This window comes from Lagopus leucura, unplaced genomic scaffold (genome assembly GCF_019238085.1).
Source record: "Lagopus leucura isolate 7727_CA_CO unplaced genomic scaffold, USGS_WTPT01 Super-Scaffold_100002, whole genome shotgun sequence".
In the NCBI taxonomy this organism is placed as follows: domain Eukaryota; kingdom Metazoa; phylum Chordata; class Aves; order Galliformes; family Phasianidae; genus Lagopus; species Lagopus leucura.
The window spans coordinates 53,284,186-53,305,824 of NW_024962263.1; the positions used below are offsets into that span (position 1 = coordinate 53,284,186).

At 35.7% G+C, this 21,639-nt stretch overlaps 1 protein-coding gene across 1 annotated transcript in view; it reads left to right on the forward strand.

The window, feature by feature from the left end:
• Window positions 1-21,639, forward strand: part of RP1 (RP1 axonemal microtubule associated) — a 218,102-nt gene that overhangs the window by 130,829 nt on the left and 65,634 nt on the right. Inside the window, exons 30-35 of the mRNA XM_042869486.1 lie at window positions 2,455-2,609; window positions 3,237-3,315; window positions 7,959-8,040; window positions 10,123-10,178; window positions 10,337-10,369; window positions 15,828-15,997. Coding sequence (XP_042725420.1) covers window positions 2,455-2,609; window positions 3,237-3,315; window positions 7,959-8,040; window positions 10,123-10,178; window positions 10,337-10,369; window positions 15,828-15,997 — 575 coding nt within the window. The remainder of the gene's footprint in view (window positions 1-2,454; window positions 2,610-3,236; window positions 3,316-7,958; window positions 8,041-10,122; window positions 10,179-10,336; window positions 10,370-15,827; window positions 15,998-21,639) is intronic.

Here is a 21,639-nt window from a genome sequence, read left to right on the forward strand (position 1 = left end):
AGGGGGTTTTTTTGGAAATGTGATCTCTCACCTTCCCCACCCCCTGAAAAGACTTTGTCCCGTTCATGATCAGTGTGACTCTTTGCTTTCTAGAATGTTTCCTTTCATTGCATATTGTCACCCATTGTTCTCTGTCCTTTGAATAATGTCTTAATCGTCAAGTATCCTCCTGTTATTGAACTATGTGCAGTATGAATATAGCAAAAGTAATGATAAAGTGTTATGAGTACTTGGCATCACCTTGAGCACTGTGTGTAGTTTTGGGCACCTCGACATAAGAAGGACATAAAGCTATTTAAGAGTCACCAGAGGAGGGCTGTGTACATGAGGAAGAGTCTAGAGGTTGAGCTGTATGAGAAGCGTCTGAGGTCCCTGGGTTTGCTCAGCCCAGAGCAGAGGAGCTGAGGGGATGCCTGATGGTGGCTGCAGCTCCTCACGGGGAGCAGAGAGGCAGCTCTGAGCTCTGCTCTGTGTGACAGTGACAGGGCCTGAGGGAACGGCGTGGAGCTGCGTCAGGGGAGGGCAGCTGGAGGTTAGGGAAAGGGTCTGCACCAGAGGGTGGGGGGAGCAGGCTGCCCATGCAGTGGGCATGGCCCTGAGTGCTGGAGGTCCAGGAGAGTTTGGGCAATAGTTTCACATATAGGGTTTGGTTTTTATGTGATTCTGTGTGGAGCCAGGATTTGAACTCAATGATCCTTGTGAGCCCCTTCAAAATTGAGTTATGCTGTAGTTTTATAAGTCAAAAACTCTACGATATAAAATGACATCTGAATATATAACTTAACTATGCAAATTAATAGCTCCATTTCTTTTTGTTACTTGCTAGCCACACCTCCTTTTTTTTTTTTAACACCATGTGCTCTGTGAGAAACCTTAAGACTGTTTTCTGAAAATGTGTATTGTGGAGATTATTCATATCTCTGTCTATCTGGTGATATAGTAATGCAGGGATGTGACAGCTACAGTGAATGGTTGGAAGTGTAGAAAATAACAAAATTTTCCTGCAACTTTGGACACTTTCCTGCAACTTTAAGTCACAGCTGTAATAGTGGCATTGAGTTGGAGATAGTGTCTTTTCTAGTTCAGGATTATTTCATATGAATTAAAAGTTTTCTAATTTCTTAATCATACTGTCATCAACATTTCCTACCTAATTCTGAATACATTTGGGAGTATTTTCTGCCCTTAAGTGCTTGCTATATTATTTTACTACTACTTTAAATATTCTGCTGGGAATCAGAAATTACTTGTTCAGTGGTATGATGTTTAAGTCTTATAAGTTGCCATGGGGTTCAGTGAATGAAAAATTTATAGAAAATGCATGATTCTACTATTTGGTAGTGTAAGAGTAATACAGCTTAAATATTTGTAGGATTTTTTTTTCCAGTATCAAGCTTCAACTGTTTTCAACCTAGTTCCCTCTTAAAGGTAGTGTTGTTAGGACTGTCACTGCCTTTCTTTATTTCAAAAGTGCTATAAAATTTTCCATTATTGAAACAGTAATTTCCTCTATGATTTACTAGATAGAAGCAGAAGTGACCAGCTGTGAATAGAGCAGACACATTGCATGGAAAAATTGCCATTACAATGTAAATAGGAATGTTTTTGTAAGTCAGAATGAGGAAAAAATGCATGAAATATAATAGTATGTAATTATTACAATTAGTTATTTTTAATGTAAGTATGCTTATTTGGTAAGCAGTTATATTACTGTGGTGAAAAATACATTAATACAGTAACTCTGAGTTATATGCCTTAATTCCTTGAAGATATTTGTTTATCTGTAAGACTTTTTTCTAGAACAAGAGAAATTAAAAAGTTGAAAATATCTTTTAATTCAAAGCTTTCTTTAAAAGAGTTAGCATCCACTAGTGATAAATGATGAAACCTTCAAAAGCAGATGGGGTGTCCACCTTTTATAACAAGGAAATCCATTCATGTTCTTGTTCACCATTGTGTGTGAGGTGAAAATCTAAAATTGCTGAGATTCATGATCTTACTATTCTTGTCATATTAAGGTTACACATCACAAAATTCTGTTTTACGCAAATCTGGAGGTTGACAATGTCTTGGTACCAGTGAAATGTAACCATTGTCTGAGAGCACGCCTAAGGAACAAGTCTCCAGATAACTTGGCAAGAATGATTTTGCAAATTATGCCCTGAAATCATGAATACTAAACATAGAACGAGAGAAGAAAATGGAGCACAAGGGAACTTTTACTAGATAGACTGCTTTGAGCGGATGGACTCCTATACTCAGCATAAATGCAAAGTTTAGTATTTTCAGGGTTTTTTGTGCGTCAAGAATTACGAGGCTTGAACCTACAGGGGACAGACATATGGATAGCTGTTACTATTTACAAACTTGTGGTCTTCTTGCCAAATTTTGTTGAGAAAGGTTTTGAATCTTGTATGAACTATAAGGATAATTTCAAGCTTTTTCTTCTTCTAGTGCTTGTGTATGAGATCCATGTTCACACAGGTGCTAAACTTGGTGCTGAAACAGATTTTAATGTTTATATCAATCTTATTGGGACAAGAGGAGATGCTGGCAAAAGGAAGCTCCATAGATCTAAGAACAATAAAGTAAAGTTTCAACATGGACAGGTGAAGTAAAATCAGTGCTAGTTCTGATCAATAAGAGTAAATTATGGCTTGCAAACTGTTTCTTCAACGTGTGTAAACATCTTCTTAGTTATTTTAATAAAAGTAACTTGCTGCTTTCTCATAGATTTTCTTTTTTCAATGCTACATACAGAATTACATAATGTGAATAATATTTATCTGTTGATTTTGGAAAAAAATTGTTTTCTAAAAGCACTGAATAGTAGAATTTATGTAGTGCTGATTATTTATATTAGACATACACATAAAATAGTAAAAATACCATTTTTGTTCTCCTGAATACATCATTATGAATTTTAGAATCAACCTCTAAATCCTTATTCCCAAGAGTTTTTCCATTCTTCGTGAGGCAGAAAGAGCTATAAAGATGACCAAAGCATTCTTCGCATTTAATCATTGTGTCACGTCAAAGGAATCAAATGCTATTCTGTGGAATATTTTTTAAGGTGCTCTTCACCTTGGAAAATTTTCATACATTTGTCCTATCTGGCCAAGACCAATATAAGAAACCCATGTTTATTTTGCAAAAGGAAAAAAAATAAATGACTATACTCTTAAAATGATAGCTGTGATTGTGACCTTTGTTATTTTCCTTGTATGTTTCCACAGATGGATATTTTCTTCATAAAGGCTGTCTCACTTGGAGACTTGGAGAAAGTTCTGATTAGCCATGATGGAACTGGTCCAGGTAGGATTTAACTTCCTAGAGACCAGTCTCTTTTCAAGTCCTTTTTAAATGTAACATGTTATTTATATTGCATCCTACATTCAGATTGGGACAGAAGGTCTTACAGTGATAAAAAGTCTTCCTGCAGAGCAATCACAGTGATGGGATGGTGAAAAACAGTGGTGATAGTCAGTAAAGAGGAAACAGATTTAATGTCAAATAATCCACTTCATTTTCAAGTTTATTTATAACAGAACACCATTCATTTGCATATTAAAAGTTCATGAAAATGTTGCTTACAAAAGTGAAATAATCTTTCATTAGACAGAGTAAAGACCAAATGGAATAGAAATAAAGATATTCAGCATCTGCTTCACTACCAATCAAATTTGAATAGCTATAGCCTTATTTCTTTGCTACTTTGGGCAATGGGAGTAGATGTTGTTATTAATTTAATCTGTGTAAGTCAATGTGGACCTGCTCCATTATCTGGCATTGCACTCATCTTGTAGTGTTTTCAGAAAAAAGAATTTTGCATAGAGAATATTTTTTGATATAGGCCCTTCAGTTGCACATCTCTGGAATGATGTCATTGAAGAGAAGGCTGGTATTTAAAAGTATTGGAGATGTAAATACTGCAAAAATGTTTCCAGGTTAATAGGTATGAAGAGACACTTTTTACAGAATCACAGAGTGGCCTGGGTTGAAAAGGACCTCTAAGATCATCTAGTTTCAACCCCCCTACTGTGTGCAGGGTCACCAACCACCAGACCAGGCTGCCCAGAGCCACATCCAGCCTGGCCTTGAATGCCTCCAGGGATGGGGCATCCACAACCTCCTTGGGCAACCTGTTCCAGTGCGTCACCACCCTCTGTGTGGAAAAACTAATATCTAACCTAAATCTCCTCTGTCTTAGTTTAAAACCCTTAAATTCCCCCTTTAAAATCATTTCCCCCTTTTAAAAATACAGAAATGTTTTTAAAGCTGCTCAAGGCTATGTTTGATACTAGATCAGGAAAAACCTTCACTCTCTTCTGAAAAGACCTCAAGCAGTGCCCAGTATGGTGACTGTGCTGTCCAAGGCACTGAGCAGACTTGTGACTATTACTGAAGTAGCCTTAGCATTTGGCCACGGTGTAGGGTGTAAAGCTGATACTCAAATCTTTGTAATTTTCTAGATTTTACTGTCTTTAGCAATACAGATGATTGTACCTGAGTGTTCCGTATCCTAGAATATAACTGAACATATCCTAGAACATAACTGAAAAGGCAGTGTGACAGAGTCTACCTTCGCTCTGTTCCCCAGTACACATAGTATATTCTCCATCTCTTCCCTCACTTCACCCGTAAGAGGCATCACAGCTATATCACAGGATCAATATTACAAATCTAGATTTCAAACAGGTTTCAAAATCTCTCTAATTGAAGAATAATCTAAACAGGAACATGGATTGAATTCCCTATTTGATAACATTTATGCCTAGGTAATTAAAATTGTTGATTGTACTCAGTACAGACAGATTTCACAAGTTTCTTTTGAATTCGTCTCATACTAATCTGAAATAAGCCTGAGGTGAGTGGAAGTGGGGTAAGGCAGTGGATGAGAGCTAGAATAATAAGTCAGAAGAGTGGCCGTCTACAGAAACTGTCATTTGTGAGTGAGAAGGAGGAATGAGTGTTCCATTAGAGATGGGGCTATCCACTGTTCTAATCATATCACCTGCTTGAATGATAGGGCAGAAGGTCTTTAATCTGAATTTGGGAACAATCCTGGCAGGATCGTGAAATATATGCTTTCTTTAGGGTAGGAGAGAGACCTCTGTAAGGTCTAGGATAGGGGTCATAGTCATTTTTTTGCAGGTTTCTTCTCATGGCTGGCAAATGTTCTTGTAATCATCTGGTTTATGTGCCTTTGGAAACATAGCTTTTACAGTGTCATTATTTGGACCCTAGCACAGTGCAGTGTTGTTCTTTAATGTTGTTCTGCTTCAATATGCTAACAGTGGTATGACTCATGCAATACCTTGTGAAACCAATGGTAAGTTTTGATCAGTGTAGACACTGTGAAAACAGGGTATTTGAAAACAGCTTTTGAGGAGAACTGTACCAGTCACTAGGATAGTTATTGGAAGTGATCTAAAAGAACAGCATGAACATGGCAGTTACCCCTGTCCTGTTATTAGCAAAACTCAGTTCATATTCTGATGGCCAGCCATATTAGTGCCAACAGAGACTCAGCACTCACACAGGCATAAACAGGACCAATGGCCTCAGCCCATTCCCTTCTCCAACTGATCAGAATGGTGGTCTGTAAATATAAACATATTGTATATATAAGGTACCTAGTAACTGGTCTTAGATGCTCAGTCTGCCCAGTAGTGACTCTGGATCCTCACTCTCCTCAGCTGCTGGCATCTGGGCCAGTCAGACTCTGAGGCTCACACAGCTGCTAGTACAGATCCAGATCCCCAAGCACATGCAGACATTTCTTTAGATCCGCGGACTCCGGATCCTTCCAGTAAATAGAAACACACCTAGACACACACATGTCTCTCGGGCAATCCCTTACATTCAGCAGTCTCACTGTCAGTTGGCACAGACTTCCTGGTTCCTAGAAGGTCATCAGTTCACATCCCTGGTCTCCAGGCCACTTCACCTACTCTCTTAGTCCATCTTGATAGTCCATCTTGATGCATGCAAGATAACACACCCTGACCTACAGGTGCTCTCCTTCATTTAGGATACTACATGGAGCCCTGCAACCTGTTGTGTGAATCCATTTGCTGCTGCTGAGACCTACACATGCACATGGGATAGGCTCCTTTCTTGGAGTGCCATGATAAGTCCAATACTTCTGTAGGCAGAAGTGCCTGCTAGTCTAAAAGGTGCTCTGAGCATCTGTGCCTCTGCCACTGACTCATTGGATGGGTTTCATGGTTTTCATCAGGAAACTGAGGCTGATAGTTCTCCTGAAACAGCCCTGTGAGGAACCATGTCAGAATAAGTACTTGTATTCCAGTATATGAACTTCTTCTGTGTTTCTGTGAGAAGAGATGAGCCTTTGATCACATAGAATCATGGAGTCACAGCATCATTTATAATGATGATCTTTAAGAGAAACCAATATACACACACACACACATACACATATATATATATATATATATATATATATAACCACTATATGTCTACACATGTACACTGTAGATTCAAAAGTCAGTGCAATAGAATGTGGAAAAGAAAGGGAAAACTGGCATAATGAGAAGATTATTAATAATTTTCTTGCACAGTTTTACTATGTTTGCTGATACATGCTTTTTATCAATGAAAATTTTAAACACTTTGCCTGCCAGTCCTATTTTTTTTTCTATCTGGCAGAGATACAGCTCTGTGAAAAAGAAAACAAACAAGCAAGCAAACAAAAGCAAGACTGGAACAATGTCCTGTCTATTAATTAATGGGAAATGCTATTTCTTTTGTAAAATCAAGTTCTTAAGCATTTTTTCCTGTCAGTATAGTAGGCCAGTAGCAGTCATACCTCAGTCTTACTCTTGTGCTGATGAATGTATTTATTACTTGAAAAATAGCCTAGGAATTTCTGTTCTGTTTTGCTTTTCTCTACTTAAAATACTAGTATTTACAGATTTTATAGAACCTAAAAGTGTGTTAAAACTTACATAGCTTTGCTGGTAAAAGTGACTTTTCTGACCTCCCAGAAAGTTTTGAGTAGAAGGTGATTAAATTACATGGGGAGACTATAAAGTGCTTAGTTGCTTTGTAATTTAAATACTATATAAATTTAAAATGTTGCTGTTGCAAGATCAAAAGAAATTTCTTCATTCTATTTCATTGGGCAGGATGGCAAAAAGAGACTTCAATGATGATTATTATATTACATATTAAAAAAAAATCTGTAAATAAGGCTCTTTCTTCTCTTTACAGAGACTAAAATAAACAAAAGTATACCCTTGAAATATAGACTTTTAAAATGGAAATTTGAAAAGCTTTTTGAGGAGGCTCGCCGCATATTCAGTAGAACACCTTCTGTTTGCTTTTAACATTTGCTTATATCAGAATTGTTAATCGAATGTTCATGCAGACTTACGTATATTTTGACTTTGTAGTTTATGCAAATAAACATATACTGTAAAATCTAAGGCATATAATTTTCAGAAGCTAAGTAAGAACACATGCAAATGGAAGCAGTAGATATGAATGATCTTTTAATTAATACTGTTATGTAGAATAACTTCACAAAGGACCAAATAATCTAGCAGTCATGCAGATCTCTCATAACTGCATAAGCAGATTTGTCCTAATGTTCTTGTACCCGATCACAAGGAATAAAAAGATGTAGGCTGGGATGTAAATGGTGTTGGCAGTTCACAGACATATGCAAATGCTTGTCTCCAAGCAAAACAAAAAATTCCATTCCCCCTTAAAATTACAACAGTGCAAGATGGAGAATAGTCAACATTGTAGATCTTGCAATAGACAGAGAATAATATAGCTTTCATTGTGTTAATTTACTCATTTAGTTGAACTCTGTCCTAATGGGAACTGTTTTTCTGATGAGAACTATCATCTTGGCCATTTTGTTTTCTATATTATTATTTAAACAAGTGCATTATTTCAGATGATAAACTTTTGTTATTTCAACACAGGTAATGGATGGTTCTTGGACAAGATTGTTATTAACTATAAAGAAGGAAAGGAAGGGAAAGAGGTTGTATTTCCTTGTAACAGGTATGTCATTCGTGGCAAAACAGAGTTAGTTCATTATACTCTTGGCAACCTGGGGAAAAATTCTTCAGAACAGGCATGTGCACACAGCTTAGATATATGAGCAATGCCCTAGAGTTTCTCAAAGGACTAGGAATGCAAAATTTTGCTGGTGAAGCTGAAGTTTGCTGGGTTGGTAGGGGAAGGAGAATGCAAAGAATTCGCTAATGCAAAGAAGCCCAAAACAAGCAAAAATGTGCATTAATATTTCCTTTATTTCAATTATACAGGGACCACATGAAAATAACTGAGGTTTCAGTTCTTGCCTTTATGAAAACTATTATGTGAAAAGATCTAGATGTATTGATTTTGGTCAGTGCATCTCCCTTGGTTGCTTAAAACCTTGTATGCATTCCACAAATCTTTAGAAAGCCTTTAACTTTCCTCCTATAGAAGAAGTAAAATATTTCTGTATTTGATAAATCACTATTTCTGTGTATAACTAGGTCTAGAATTTTACTGTCATGTGCAAGATTGGAAAATGCCTGACTTTCAGTTCTAACAATTACTTAAGAGCCTGTTCTAAATATTTTATTACCTGAGCCAACTGCAACCTGAACTCTTAGCTGCTGTCAGTATATTGAATCACATGACTAAAATAGAAAAAAGATATTAAATAGATGAGCATACAAAAGTAAGAATTTGTTTGTGTTACCTCTGCATTTGTATATTCAATACAATAGAAATAATGTGAAGAATTATAATTTAAATCTAGCTATTTCTGGTATACATGGTTTCCAGAACTTGTGAGTTTAGGCTACATCGCTGAAGTGATTTCCATGTTATTTTGAGAACTGTACATTATAATTGTGAAAGTCTTTAGCCGTTCAATACAGATGCCTCTTTAAGAATGCCTCCTGTTTACAAAATGATACCACAAAGCAACAGTTTCTGTTTGCAAAGTTCCTAGAAATTATTACCTAATACCCATTTTTCTCCTGTTGAGTATTGTTCTGATGATCAGGTTCTTGTCTTAGTATGTCTTTTGGTATGCATTGAATATGGCTATTGAAAGGGGAGTCAAATGAGGCAATTGTTTCCTTAGTGTCAGGGAGCTTTTGTAAGACTTCTCTTAAGGAACTTAATGAGCACATCAGAGCTGTATAAAACTGCTATGTCAAAAGGGAATCATTAAGCTCTTAGAAAAAAATAAATTAAGATTATTAAATAGAGAACTAAAGGAATGCCATTGTTTGTGCAATGTAAGTGTGCTGCCAAAGTGTAAAAATCTGCTTTCTATTTTTAGAAAATGCTAATGTTTTTTTTTTCCTTCCTAGCAGTGAATGTGGAAAGAGTTTACAAAAGTTAATTGAGCTATTTATTGCAACCATAGTTGAAATACAGTGGAGTCTAGACTTTGTGCATTACATATTATTACATATTTTTGTTACGTACTAGAAGTGAAATATATTGTGGATCTTTGGGTTTAAACAAAAGCCACATCTATATGGACCCAATAGAATAGAAAATAATAATGAGCACATACTTTTTTACTAAAAAAAAAAAAAAAAAAAGATGTTAATGGCTGCAAAGTGTTATTATACGAATGACAACTGAAAGATATGGATGAGATTTTACAGGACAGCTCCTTAAATTCATCTGTATCAAAGAAAAGGAAAGATAAAAGACAAATTCAATTCATTGCTGCATATCTATAGAATTTATATAAACTTGCTGGCCTGGTTTTATATATCATTTTAAGTACAATGAATCTATCTGACCACTGCAGGTGGTACTTGAATGTACAATTGAATGTCTGATCCTGAAAATACTTATTATATCATATAGTGTATTTCATCCAAGGTGCTATATTGCTTCATTAAACTATCATGAAATTTCCAATTTTTTGCTGAGAGCAAAGTAGGCTCTCCCAGTACAAATAATGTTAACTCTGATGAAGGCATATAAGAAAATTTGGGTTAGGAGGTAATTTAAAGGCATAATTTGATAGAAAAGGGAGCAAAGGTAATTGTCTGAATAGTTGCTGATAATCATCAATACTGATAGTTGTTATTAATCTCATTCTTTTTGTCTATGCAATGAAAGGTGGTTAGGTGAATATCGAGATGATGGGAAAACTGTGAAGGAGCTAACTGCTGAAAGTGAGTATTTTGTTACAGATCATCTTTTTTGTTATAACAATAGAGTGCTATTTACTTCCCATTTATTATTGAAGATCCTTTTTGAATATAATCATAACATATGAAGAAAAGTGATAATTAAGCTTGCTCACATGGATTTTTTTCTGCTAATTTTTTAGAAGCTGGCAATCCAGAGATGGCATTCTTTGATGGTAAGAGTTGTTTTCTACAACATTATCTTTGCTATTTGAATTCAAACTCCAAATCAGTAGTAAGTACCAAATATATGAGAAAGTGGCCTCATCATGTAAGTAAATTATCAACTGTGAGAGAAAAAGAATACAAATTGGCTAACAGTGATCTACAGCAATAAGCAACTATAAGTAATTGATGAAAATATGCTACTCATAAACCATTTTGGTTTTCTTCACATTTCTACTATTCTGTTTTGAAATCAGACAAGAACTTCTTTGAGAAAAGAGTTTAGTGTTATTTTATATATCCCAGTGCCACTGTCATGTAAAACATACATAGGGATCCTCTAGCAAGCATCAGTTTGTTGAAAAATGTCCTGTGAAGTGATTGTGCAAGCATTTTCAGGTCAATGTTCATCAAGGTACTCTTAAAGTAGCCATAAATAAATAATATTAAACTCCAAATGTTTAAGTGAAAAAAGAAGTAGTTGACTAAATCTGCTTGGATTATTAATAGATTTTAATAAAAAAAAATACCCAGCTAGTTGTCTGTCGATATACCTACAAAAACAGTCTCATCACTGTAATGTGTTAAGACCTTCCAAGTGTTCAGAACATGAGATACAATCTGCGTTTCTCTCACACCAGAAAAAAGAAACAGAGTACAAATTTTCTTATTAACATTTGCCTATAAATTCATATTCTATACAACTGCGTCTGAGTATGGGAGAAATGAGAGTAAACAAAGTAATGTTTACATTTAGCTCTGAAAACAATGGCTTGCCTTCTGTAGCATGAGTGCTGATCTCTCCATCTAGTTACAGCTTTAGAGAAAATATAATCATTTACATTCAGTCAAACAGTTTAGCCAAAACTTTTATTGTTCCATGGCAAGATAACTTTTTTACAAAAGGAGACTGATAAACTCAGGTAAATAAAGATTTTCCCACAGAGATTTGATTGTCACAAGATAATTTGGAATTGGATTCTGCATTCCACTCAACACACATTTCTGAAATGCAGCCGTAATATTTATTTCACCTTATGTTCATAAAATAGGCTATATTTTAGTATGAATTTAAGTTTTTTCCAGCAGATCTTTGCTTTTTGAAAAAGGCAGACATGAAAAGATGCTGAGAGTTTGTGCATGTTAGTAACAGTAATACACAATATTGATTATAAGGAGGTTATTCTTAATTAGTTTGGGAAATGTCTCACTGTTAAGATGTCCAGGAGGACCTAGAGGATGTGTGCTGGTTTATTAGAATGAAATCAAAGGTTCTGAGCAATGAAGATGAAAAGAAGAAGAGCATTTTTAGAGGGTCTTCTGCTAATTAGGTACGCATCAGCATAACTTGAGTTTCTTTTTAGTCATTTTTCTTTACCTTGGAGATCATTTCAGTGAGGAACTGAGATAAATGAAAGATTGTTCTATTTGTGTGTTACGTCAAAGAGATGATGAGCAAGGCGGATCTCAGTAGAGTTTACTTTTAAATTGTTTTTTTCCTAATGGTGATACCATAGGTATTGCGAGTGGAAAGAATGAGGGTTTTAGGATGATAAAAAACATGAGAGATTTGAAGAGCTGTCTTGTATTCAGTTCTGCATGTATGGTGCTAGTACTGATTTGAGAAAATTCTGGAGATGTACAGACTTGGAAGAGAAAGCAAATGCATCAGATTCAAGCATCTGGAGCACTGATGACCTCATTTTGCAGAGAATGTAGCAGTGATAAGCAGTCCCACTCACAGTGGAAGCGTAAACATTCCATATAAAATATATTTCCTTAATAGGAGGCAAGTAGCAGTGTTAATGCTCAGAAGCTAAATGTTTTATGCGTTTCTGTCATGATACAGTATGTAAGCTAACCTGCCCTCTGCAAGTGGGTTTCAAGCAAAGTTAGAAAAAATTGATTGGCACAATCCAGTGTTGTTTGGTGATTCCCAGAATAAATGATCAATATGCTAGGTCAGGTCTAAAGCAAAGGTTATAAAATCTTTATTTTGTAAGTCACTCTGAAGGTCAGAAATCTCATTCTCTTTGAAGAAGGCTAATAAGCTAATAACTACCTAGTCAAGGAAGAGAGTTTGAAAGTTGTCACTGCTGAGCAGTTCTTTTTCACCTAGGCTCCCATTATGCCAGCTTTAATGAAGCATTTATTCCAGATCCCTGTGAATGCTGTTGGTGGAGATAAGATACAGAAAGCACATATCAAAAAGCAACATTTGTACATATGTAGAATTAGCAAGACAAATCAGGCAGCGGAAAAGATTCATTCATCCTCTGGTGACTTCCTCATGTATGTTTGAGGCAAGAGAAAAAAGAAGTGATCACATTGGTAAAGAAGATAGATAGCTGCTTTCAGCTCTCAAACGAAATTACTTTGAGAGATAATGAATCTTTTCATCACTCTCTAGAAGTTTCCTGCACTGTGGGGAAATTTTGCTGCTGCCTTCTTATATTTTCTCTTTTCTGCTTCAAAATAGGTAGATTATGAAGTATAAGTCAAAATAAATCATTATGAGACTAGTAAAAAAATTCTTTCAAAGCAGAACTACAAACATGTTATATCTCAATGTTGTCTATCCTGCAAACAATTAAAATGTGCTGAGTTCCTGTAGTGTGGTTTGCACAGTGCTCTGTGATATTGTGATCTAAAATGCAACAAACAATTCAGCATCATTGAACACAGTGCAGTTAACAAATACTTCTAGGTTAGATTTTTTTATGTTGGGAAATGTTGTTGGTATTAAGGCACTCAGAAAACTCATAAGAAAACAGAAAATAATTCCCACGAGTTCCTTTGTTTTGAAGTTATTCCCTACCTTTCAGGTTGATGCTAATGGAGTAAGAATAAACAGAGAATTCCTAAATTACAGGCAGATTTGTCCTGCTTCACTTGAGTACAGAAGAACTTAGGGCAGTAACATGCCCTAAGAACAATGGTAGTAATCCTCCAACAATACATAAATTTTCAATATTTCAAAAGTAGAAATAACCTTATTTGTCCAATTTTCTGAATTGTGTAATAAATGTTGTGTGTATATTTTATCTTGCCCAGTTTGTGTGCAGAAGTCACTACAGGTTTGGTTTTCACAATTTTATTGAAAGAATTTTACGGGATGCAAACTAGTGGTTAAAAGAATTTATGGGAAGATATTATTATGATTGATTCCATTTAACTTTTTAAAGTCAACAAATGCTTCTGATGTATCTTTGGATACATCTGTATAATATAAATTGAGATCTTTGCCCATATTATTTCAATAAAGAAAAATTTGGATTTTCTTTCATTGAAGTTTCTTTCCAATCCACTATTCATTTTACTAATTTCATATTGGTATCTCAACAAAAAAGGGCTATGGATTTGCACATAAGCTGAAAGTAAAATAATACAATGAAGAACTAATCAATTTGAGAGGAAGCTAATGCTGTTCAGTGGTATCAGGGGAAAGTTATCTTTTTTGTGTGACATGCTCAGATATCTTATTTTCAGAAGTTACTGAAGAGTTTGGTATTTCCTGGAAAGAGATATAGAAATCATTGAACCCAGTTAATGTGTTTGTAATCAGCCTCCTGTCTGGTGTACCCATTCTTATCAGTCTCCATCTAAGAGAATATAATATATAGAATACTTTTTTCTTACTCTGGTCTGAGCAGGTTAAATGAATTTTCTGAACAGAGAAAATGTAGTCAGTCTGGGTTAGCTCTGTTACCAAGCTGTAGAAGCACTCAAAGCAAATGTAGGAGTACAAGCAGTCACAGATGCTAAGAGGCTTTAAATCTGTTAACTACTGATTTATCTCCTGGAAGACTTCCAGCTGATATCTTAGCCTTACTTCTGAAATAATAATTAAGAACACAATCATGGATATTATTTACAATAAATCACCTTGCCTGAAATACCTTCTCTGTGCATGCTGCCTCTTAGAGCAGGAAGAGGTACGTGTCTTTGTTTTCTCTTCACTTAGGGCTTGCTTTCTCCTAAAGCAGAAGAGAAAAGAAAGGAGAAGGTTCTCTTGAAAAACACATTAATGCAAAATTATCTTAATTTCCCTTCTGCCATGTTCCAGGGAAATCCTTCAAAATGAGACATGAGTGGATGTGATGTTCAGGGCTATGTTGGGAGTCTTTGTAAAAATTGGATCTGTTCATAAACAGAGAGTGCTCAGGAACAGCAGAAGCTCAAACGGTGCTTGACTTCACCAAGTGTGACACCCTGAAGGGTACCACATGCCAACCTGGCACAAAGAGATAAAATTCAAAGCTGGCATATATATCAAACAACAAACGTTCCTCATTAGGCAAAGTCTGTGTCTTCTATAATACTATATCTGACTCATTCTTGGAATTGACCTCAAAAAAAAGAGTTCAGATAGAAGGACCCTTTCAGCTACTGTTTTACTCACCAGACTGACTGTGAGATGTGTATTTGCCTGCTGTTTTGTAGCTGAGCTCAGGAGGGGGAGGAAGCAGTCACACGAAATGAGAAAAAAGCTTCTATAGCGAGTTGGAAAGCAGCCTTAGCTAAAGAAGACAAAATAAAAATCAAGGAAAAAATCCTAAGTCAAAAGAGCCAGATAAAGTTTTTATTCAGTCGTCACCTCCAGACAGGTGCAGAAAAACAAAAGGTATGAAGAAAACCAAACACATAATGCTTTAAGAGAGAGAATCACATACATACAATTTATTTCAGACCTATTCTATGAGTTATTTTGTCAGCACATTGCAATGTAGGTTTACGCATAGTCATGAAGTACTTCTCTCTTATCTCATTGAGAAATTATCTTATCACAGTATTAGCCACAATCTAAACATGGAGTTTTGCTTTCCTTCCTCTGTTAAGTTCCTTTTACCATGCAGAATCAATCAACCAGGTAAACAGTAGTTTTCTATAGCTTCTGAGCTGCATTCTAGACTTTCAAACATTGCTATTAATGTAATCTATCAAAAAGAACGTCTGAAAGCCTCATCCATGAATTGATGTCAGTGAAAACACTTCAGAATTCCCCAGATTTTGAGTTCAGCCCTAATGAATGATCTGATCTGACCTGATATGAGAATACTGAACATGATCAAGTAGGTTATGAAAGTGGTTTAATTTTCACTATTTGAGTGGCTGTGTTTAGCCAGCAGTTCTTGCAAATAAATCACATAAAATTTCATATGAAAACTAAGTACCCAAACTTGATAAATGAATTACTGCAATTTAAACAATGAATTTGTAATAAGGAATGCAAAAACCTACCCAAAGATTTATTTCCTTTCTTTCTTTGGATTTCTTTCTGCTTGCATATCCATTTTTACTGTTGGCTTTTTTTGTAAAGTCTTATTTAACTTACAATTATCTTCAAGAGAAGGCGTGCCTGTCTGTTTTTATAATGGCTATCTTTAAATTCTTTGTTGTAATAATAACAAAGGCTTTCATTTCTCTCTTCCACTGATACTAAAAATTTGCCGTTTCTATGTTGTTTAGCACAACAGTGGAGAGTGCAGGTGAAAACAGATGGAGATTCCCCAGAGCCACAAAACTGCAAAAGGACCCTTGTGATTTATGGCTCGAAGGGCAAAAGCAATGAGCTACTGCTTTCACCACAAGACCCAGGACATGTATGTTTTCTACCCAGAGCAACTGATGAATTCATTGTAAGTCGTAATATATTTATGCAGAACAACTTTCTACAGTACTATTACTACAGTACTATATTTATAATTACATTCCTCGCCAGGAATATATCCAAATATATATATCCAAAGATCTATATTTATGGAATGCTAGCTTGGTTGCTATGTGTAACATATTTATTGCTAAAGATGGAATTATGTGACTTTACATATTTGGTCATCTTATGCTTCTGGACCTGTTTGACAACAGGCAGGTGCAGTATTCTCTTTGAATTTTCAGTATTTATCAGAGAGATAAATGGTCCTTTCATGTAATTTATAGCATTCACCAGTTCATCTTGTGTGTTGCTTTGTTTTTAATTCTCTAAAGAATCCTGAGTTCCAGCTTATACAAAACCAATATGCAATTATTTGAGAAAGAAGGATTATATGTTATTCCCAGAGGACATAAGTAGCTTTTTCTTTCCTTCATTTCAGTCTTCATAAAACAGTCTCCAATCTCCTCCCAAATGCCTTTGTCTTTCAAGCCACCAGGCAGTGAGTTTTCCTGAATAATCATAGGGTACCAAAGAGCAATGAACCCTAAGGCAACAGTATATATATATGTTCACTGTTAAAATCAACCTCAGCACAGTCCTGACTACCTGTATACCTCACATACATCCTGCTGCTTTGAGAGCATTCATCTGAGGCATCTTTTTAATGTTCAGATTATGTCCTGGCTTGCTAGGCTATATCATTGCAAATTCTGTTTGTTGGCTTGAAGTACAGCTTCTAGTTAGCCAGATGAGAGAACTAGCTTGCAATTCATGGCAGTTTTATAAAGCTCAGAAATGCTTTTCAATGGCTGCAATAAACATTCTGAAAACAATGACAAAGCTATGTTTAGAAAATGTTGTGAAGTCTTCCTCAGAATGAGCAGATTCAAGCTGATTTTTTTGAATTTAAATAACAAGCTAAAGCAATTTAGAAATTTTGCAGAGAGTAAATGAAAAGATAAATAGCACTTGTTGAAAACAAGAAAGCTATTGCTTATCAGAAAGCAAGAAATTCACCAAACAACAAAAGAAGCTTCACAAGCTATTGGTGCAGATTGAAGGTCAATAGAAGCATTCTGTCTATGGAGGTACCCCACCAGCTGGCTGAGTTTTGGAAAGCATCACTGCATAAAGCAGATCTCTGCTGCATTCAACTTGTCAGTAATTTCCCAAAAGGATTGTAGTGCTTGTTAAGATTGCCTAATTTCATTGGCTGAGTGCCGTGCCAGGAGAAACCAGTATTGTTATGTGACTGTTCTGATTGTCCCTGCTACTCTTCTATTTTTGGTACCATAACACCATATCTACCATGCTGGAATTCCAATCTAATTTCTTTCTAAATGATTCATCATACTTTGGATTGGCTTTGGGTTTGTGTCCGTGCATTTCCCTTAGCTATTTATGCCCTGATTTTGTTGCTTTGTATGAAAGTGTTTGGGCGTCGTTCATTGGACGTGAAAATTTCTTCTTTTCACGTTGCTTATAGTGTTTTCCAGTTTTTGTGGCATTCTAAGGAAGTCAAAGTAGCAGGTCTGATGTATCCAGGTATTCAGATGTCTTCATAAATATTTTCTCCATGTTTTTCAGCTAATAAATCCAGTTTCTTTTTCCTCTCTTTTCCTTTGTTCTTACTAAGGCTTTCAGAAACTTTGCTTGTGTTCTCCCACTGTAACAGCAGGCAGGAGGCATGAGCATAATATCTCCAAGAGGACAAGCTGTTTTTCCAACAAGCAGCAGTAAAAGGACTTTTCAACCTCCCCAGGAACCTGGTCTTAGAGAAGTGTCCTCAGTGCAGTAAGAACAACAACAGTTTATGAGCTATAAGCATCTTATGCTTGTTTTGAAACAATAGACATAATTTTGATCTCAGAGATTCATTTACTGTGCACAGAGGACAGGAAGGCATGTAAATTCCTGATTTTCCAGGTGCTCTCATACAAATATATGCACAGATGTGTATAGTATTCAGAATGATTATTTGATCCAAAATTTTTCATCCCAACTCCTGTGAGTGTACAGGTGTAGTTTAATTGCATGTAGCAGGAGCAAAGAATAATTTGTTAAAAGAGATAAAATAGCAGCATGGTAGTAAGTGCAGATGTTGAGTTTTGGTGACTTCAGGTAGCAGCAGTAGCATGGGTGATCTGCTTAAATAAGAATAAATTTAAATAGAACAAAGTAGTTATAATAAATTAATTGAGAAAATATGTGAGTTTGTCTATGTTATTGAATTGTTTGGATGTTCTGGCACTGAAGACACATAGCGTGGCAAGGCACCTTGCCAGCTGCAATGAACAAATGTATCAAAAAATAATTGGCAAAATGTAAGTAAATTGACAGTACAAACCCAGATTTTTACTTTTTTTTGGTATTTCAGTGTTGACAGAAATCAGTTATTGATCTCTAATGGAATGAAAAAATCTGTGAAGTATGTATATATATATTTCCCCCAGTACTCAGCATGGTTCTTGGTTGCTTACAGAGCAAGCTCGTCAGAGCATGCCTTTGGAGAGTGCTGCTGTACTCTGCACCTTCCGTTATGCAGGTAATCGTAAAATGCAAAGTTACACTGACTGACAGATCACGGGATTTGGATCCTTAAAACTATTCAGTAATTCTCCAAAGCACTTGCACATGTGGTATGGGATGAGTGACAGTGCAGTAAGCAGAAAGCTCTGCAAGGAGGACTGTTCATAAACACACAATGAATGCGGAAAGTGTTTTCGTTTAATGAGTATGAGGATGACAGAAAAATTTAGATTACATAATGCAATGTGTTGTGTTTTCTCCACAGTGTGAGATGATGCTCTAGACAACCAGTAGCAGGACTTCTGGAGTTTCTGACAGAAAACTGTTCAGCTGAATTTAGGGTGCATTGACAACATACTTTATAACTAGAATCATTTTTGCACAGATTTTTCTTTTTCTTCTCTTTTTTTCTTTTTTTTTTTTTAATTGTTATTATTATTGGTTTTTTTTTTTTTTTTTTTTTTTTTTTTTATAGAGAAGCAATAAAGAATTTAATTTAAGTGTGCACCCAAACAATAAATTATATGTAACCTTAATTACTGTAGGAATTATGACTTTGGACAAGCCTTGTTTGATTCAAAAAGGAAAAGTTTTAAAATATTGTGAAATTTTATAATCATTTTCATCAGTTAACTTTCTCTGAGAGCTTTAAATCCCCAGTGGCTTTCCAAAGGCATCGTCATGATTGTAAGAACTATTCTCCTTCAAAAGTGCAATGGAAAAACACTGCTATTTAGTATATGACAAATCACATTCAACTCAGCTCAGATTTCAAGTAGGGAGTACTGCGTAAAACTGTCCAGAAGGAATAAATGTGGATAAATTAATTAGGAAATTTTAATCATGAATAAAAATGAGGTTAATGTTCTCTTGCAAACATTTGGCCAACTCACAAAGAGGAAATTCATTGAGATATACTTTGTGATGGATTCTCTTTCTGTCTCTGCATTGAAGGTCATTTTGCATCAAGTAATAGGCATTGATGGAAGGAAAAGCCAATTATGGGATCAAAGATAGTATATCATATTCCAAAGGGAAACTGACCGTATTAAATTGCTCAGAAAAGGACCATGATTATTATGATATAATAATAATGATCTGAAAATGATGGAGCAAAACAGAAAGGATAGTGTAGCCAGAGCCACGGAAAAAAAATCCCTAACAAATAAATGTGAAAAGAGGAGGAATACCTAATAAGTTCAATTGAAAATATTTGATGCTTTTTGTCTCAACAGATGATCATGGACATTATGACTGCTAGTGCTTTCTGCTTCAAACACATGGAGTGCTGTGTGGCATTTAGAGTAGCTGTATGATAGTCATGAAATCCATCTGCAAGAAAGAAAATCTGCAGACAATCATTTTACAAATCAGTCTGATTCTGAAAGACCAGAAGCAATAATTTTGTTGCCTGTGAAGAGACTACAGTTTAGATGGGTGAAGAAGCTGTGCACTGTCATCTTGATAATCCTAGATAGTACCCATTAGGTTTAATAAGAGATGAATGCATATTTTAAGAAGAATTAGACCACTTACCATTCCATAGCTAATGATATCATCTGCAGCATGCATAGCATGATTGAAAAACTCTCGATAAAGTATTCAGTCCACATATTTCCCTGTTTCTGGAGCAATGATGGAGATCAAGTCAGGATGTAAAGATGTGGTAAATCCACTATGCATAATTCTTCACATATCAGCAGTACATATCAGCAATGTCCTTAAATTCTTAAATATGCATGACAGCATACAGGCAAACAGGGCAAGCCAGGCTCTGAGAGAGGACAAATCTGGTGCCCTTTTTGATGCAAAATTACTGCTGTGGTGGCTATTGTACATGCTGTGGAGTTTGAGAGCTGCGAGATTCCCTGCAGCACTGGGGATGCTGGACCACCACAGAGTTGTGCTGCTGGTCCTTACAGAACAGTGCCTCAAATCTTCACTTTCTGGGGTGACATAGTAAAATCTTATGGTGCTTGCCTTAATAAATTGAGATTGGAAGGGACCTTTTAAGTTTTCAAGTTTTCAACATTTCTTAAGTTCTACTTCATAAACAGTTCAAGCTTCTGTAAAATGATTTTGGCAGGTTGCTATTTCTTTTTAATTAGGTGTTCCTCTACATACACTGCCGTTTTACTGTTTTTTCTATTCATAACATTTATTAATGAGGGTGGCCAATGCTCTCCGAAAAAGACAAAACCATGCCTTTTAACTGTTCTTCCCTAATAAGAATAATGTAACTAATATTTCACTGCTTGTCTGTCTCCAGTGAGCAAAGTCAGATGAACTAGCTTTAAGAAAGGTGGGTCAGCAGTGATGAACTGTCAGGAGCAGAGCTATGCTGAGTAGCAGAATTAATTAAGCTGTTAAGAGCTCCATGCTGTGTATTAGGGATCAGTGGGCTTGTGGTTCCATAGCATGGTTGCATAAGGCTAACTCTAATTCTCCTGTGATGCGTAAATTCTACCGAATGCATAAAGAACTTACCTCCTGGTAACAGTCACCAAAGCTTAGATTGTAACTGGTCTGGGAGAATAAAATGCAGTAGAAAGGAAGAAAAAGGCTACAATTTTAGTTCTGATCCCTTTAAAATAAATAAATAAATGTCTTTTTTAGAATAGTTCTGTCTTTTGTTTTACTTGAAATTCATTTCCTATCATGTCTTTCTTGCAGTTGCCTGGTGAAAGGCTGCAGCACTCTACTTCCTGGGGCTAGAAAGTCTTACTGTACAGCTGCTAATGTCACGCAAATCATTAGATCATTCAATGCACTTTGCAAATCCCAATCCCCATAGTGCTATTTTGGATGGTTTAAACAGATCTCACAGAAGCCCAGAGTCTGCAACCAGATATTGGTTTTCCCACAGGTTGTATAGGAGCAATGGCTGTGATGTTCTACAGGTTTATTTCTCCATGATTTAAGTTTATGCAGAAATATCCCTCTTTTCCTCAGAAGTGGTTATAAAATAATTTCTTGTTTTAAATGCAATCATTTTGTAAGTGAGGATTCAGTTAAAATGATCTCAGCTTGTGGTAATTATTATTAATTTTAATATCTAATATGACTTCTGATATTAGAAACTTTAATTGTAAGTTA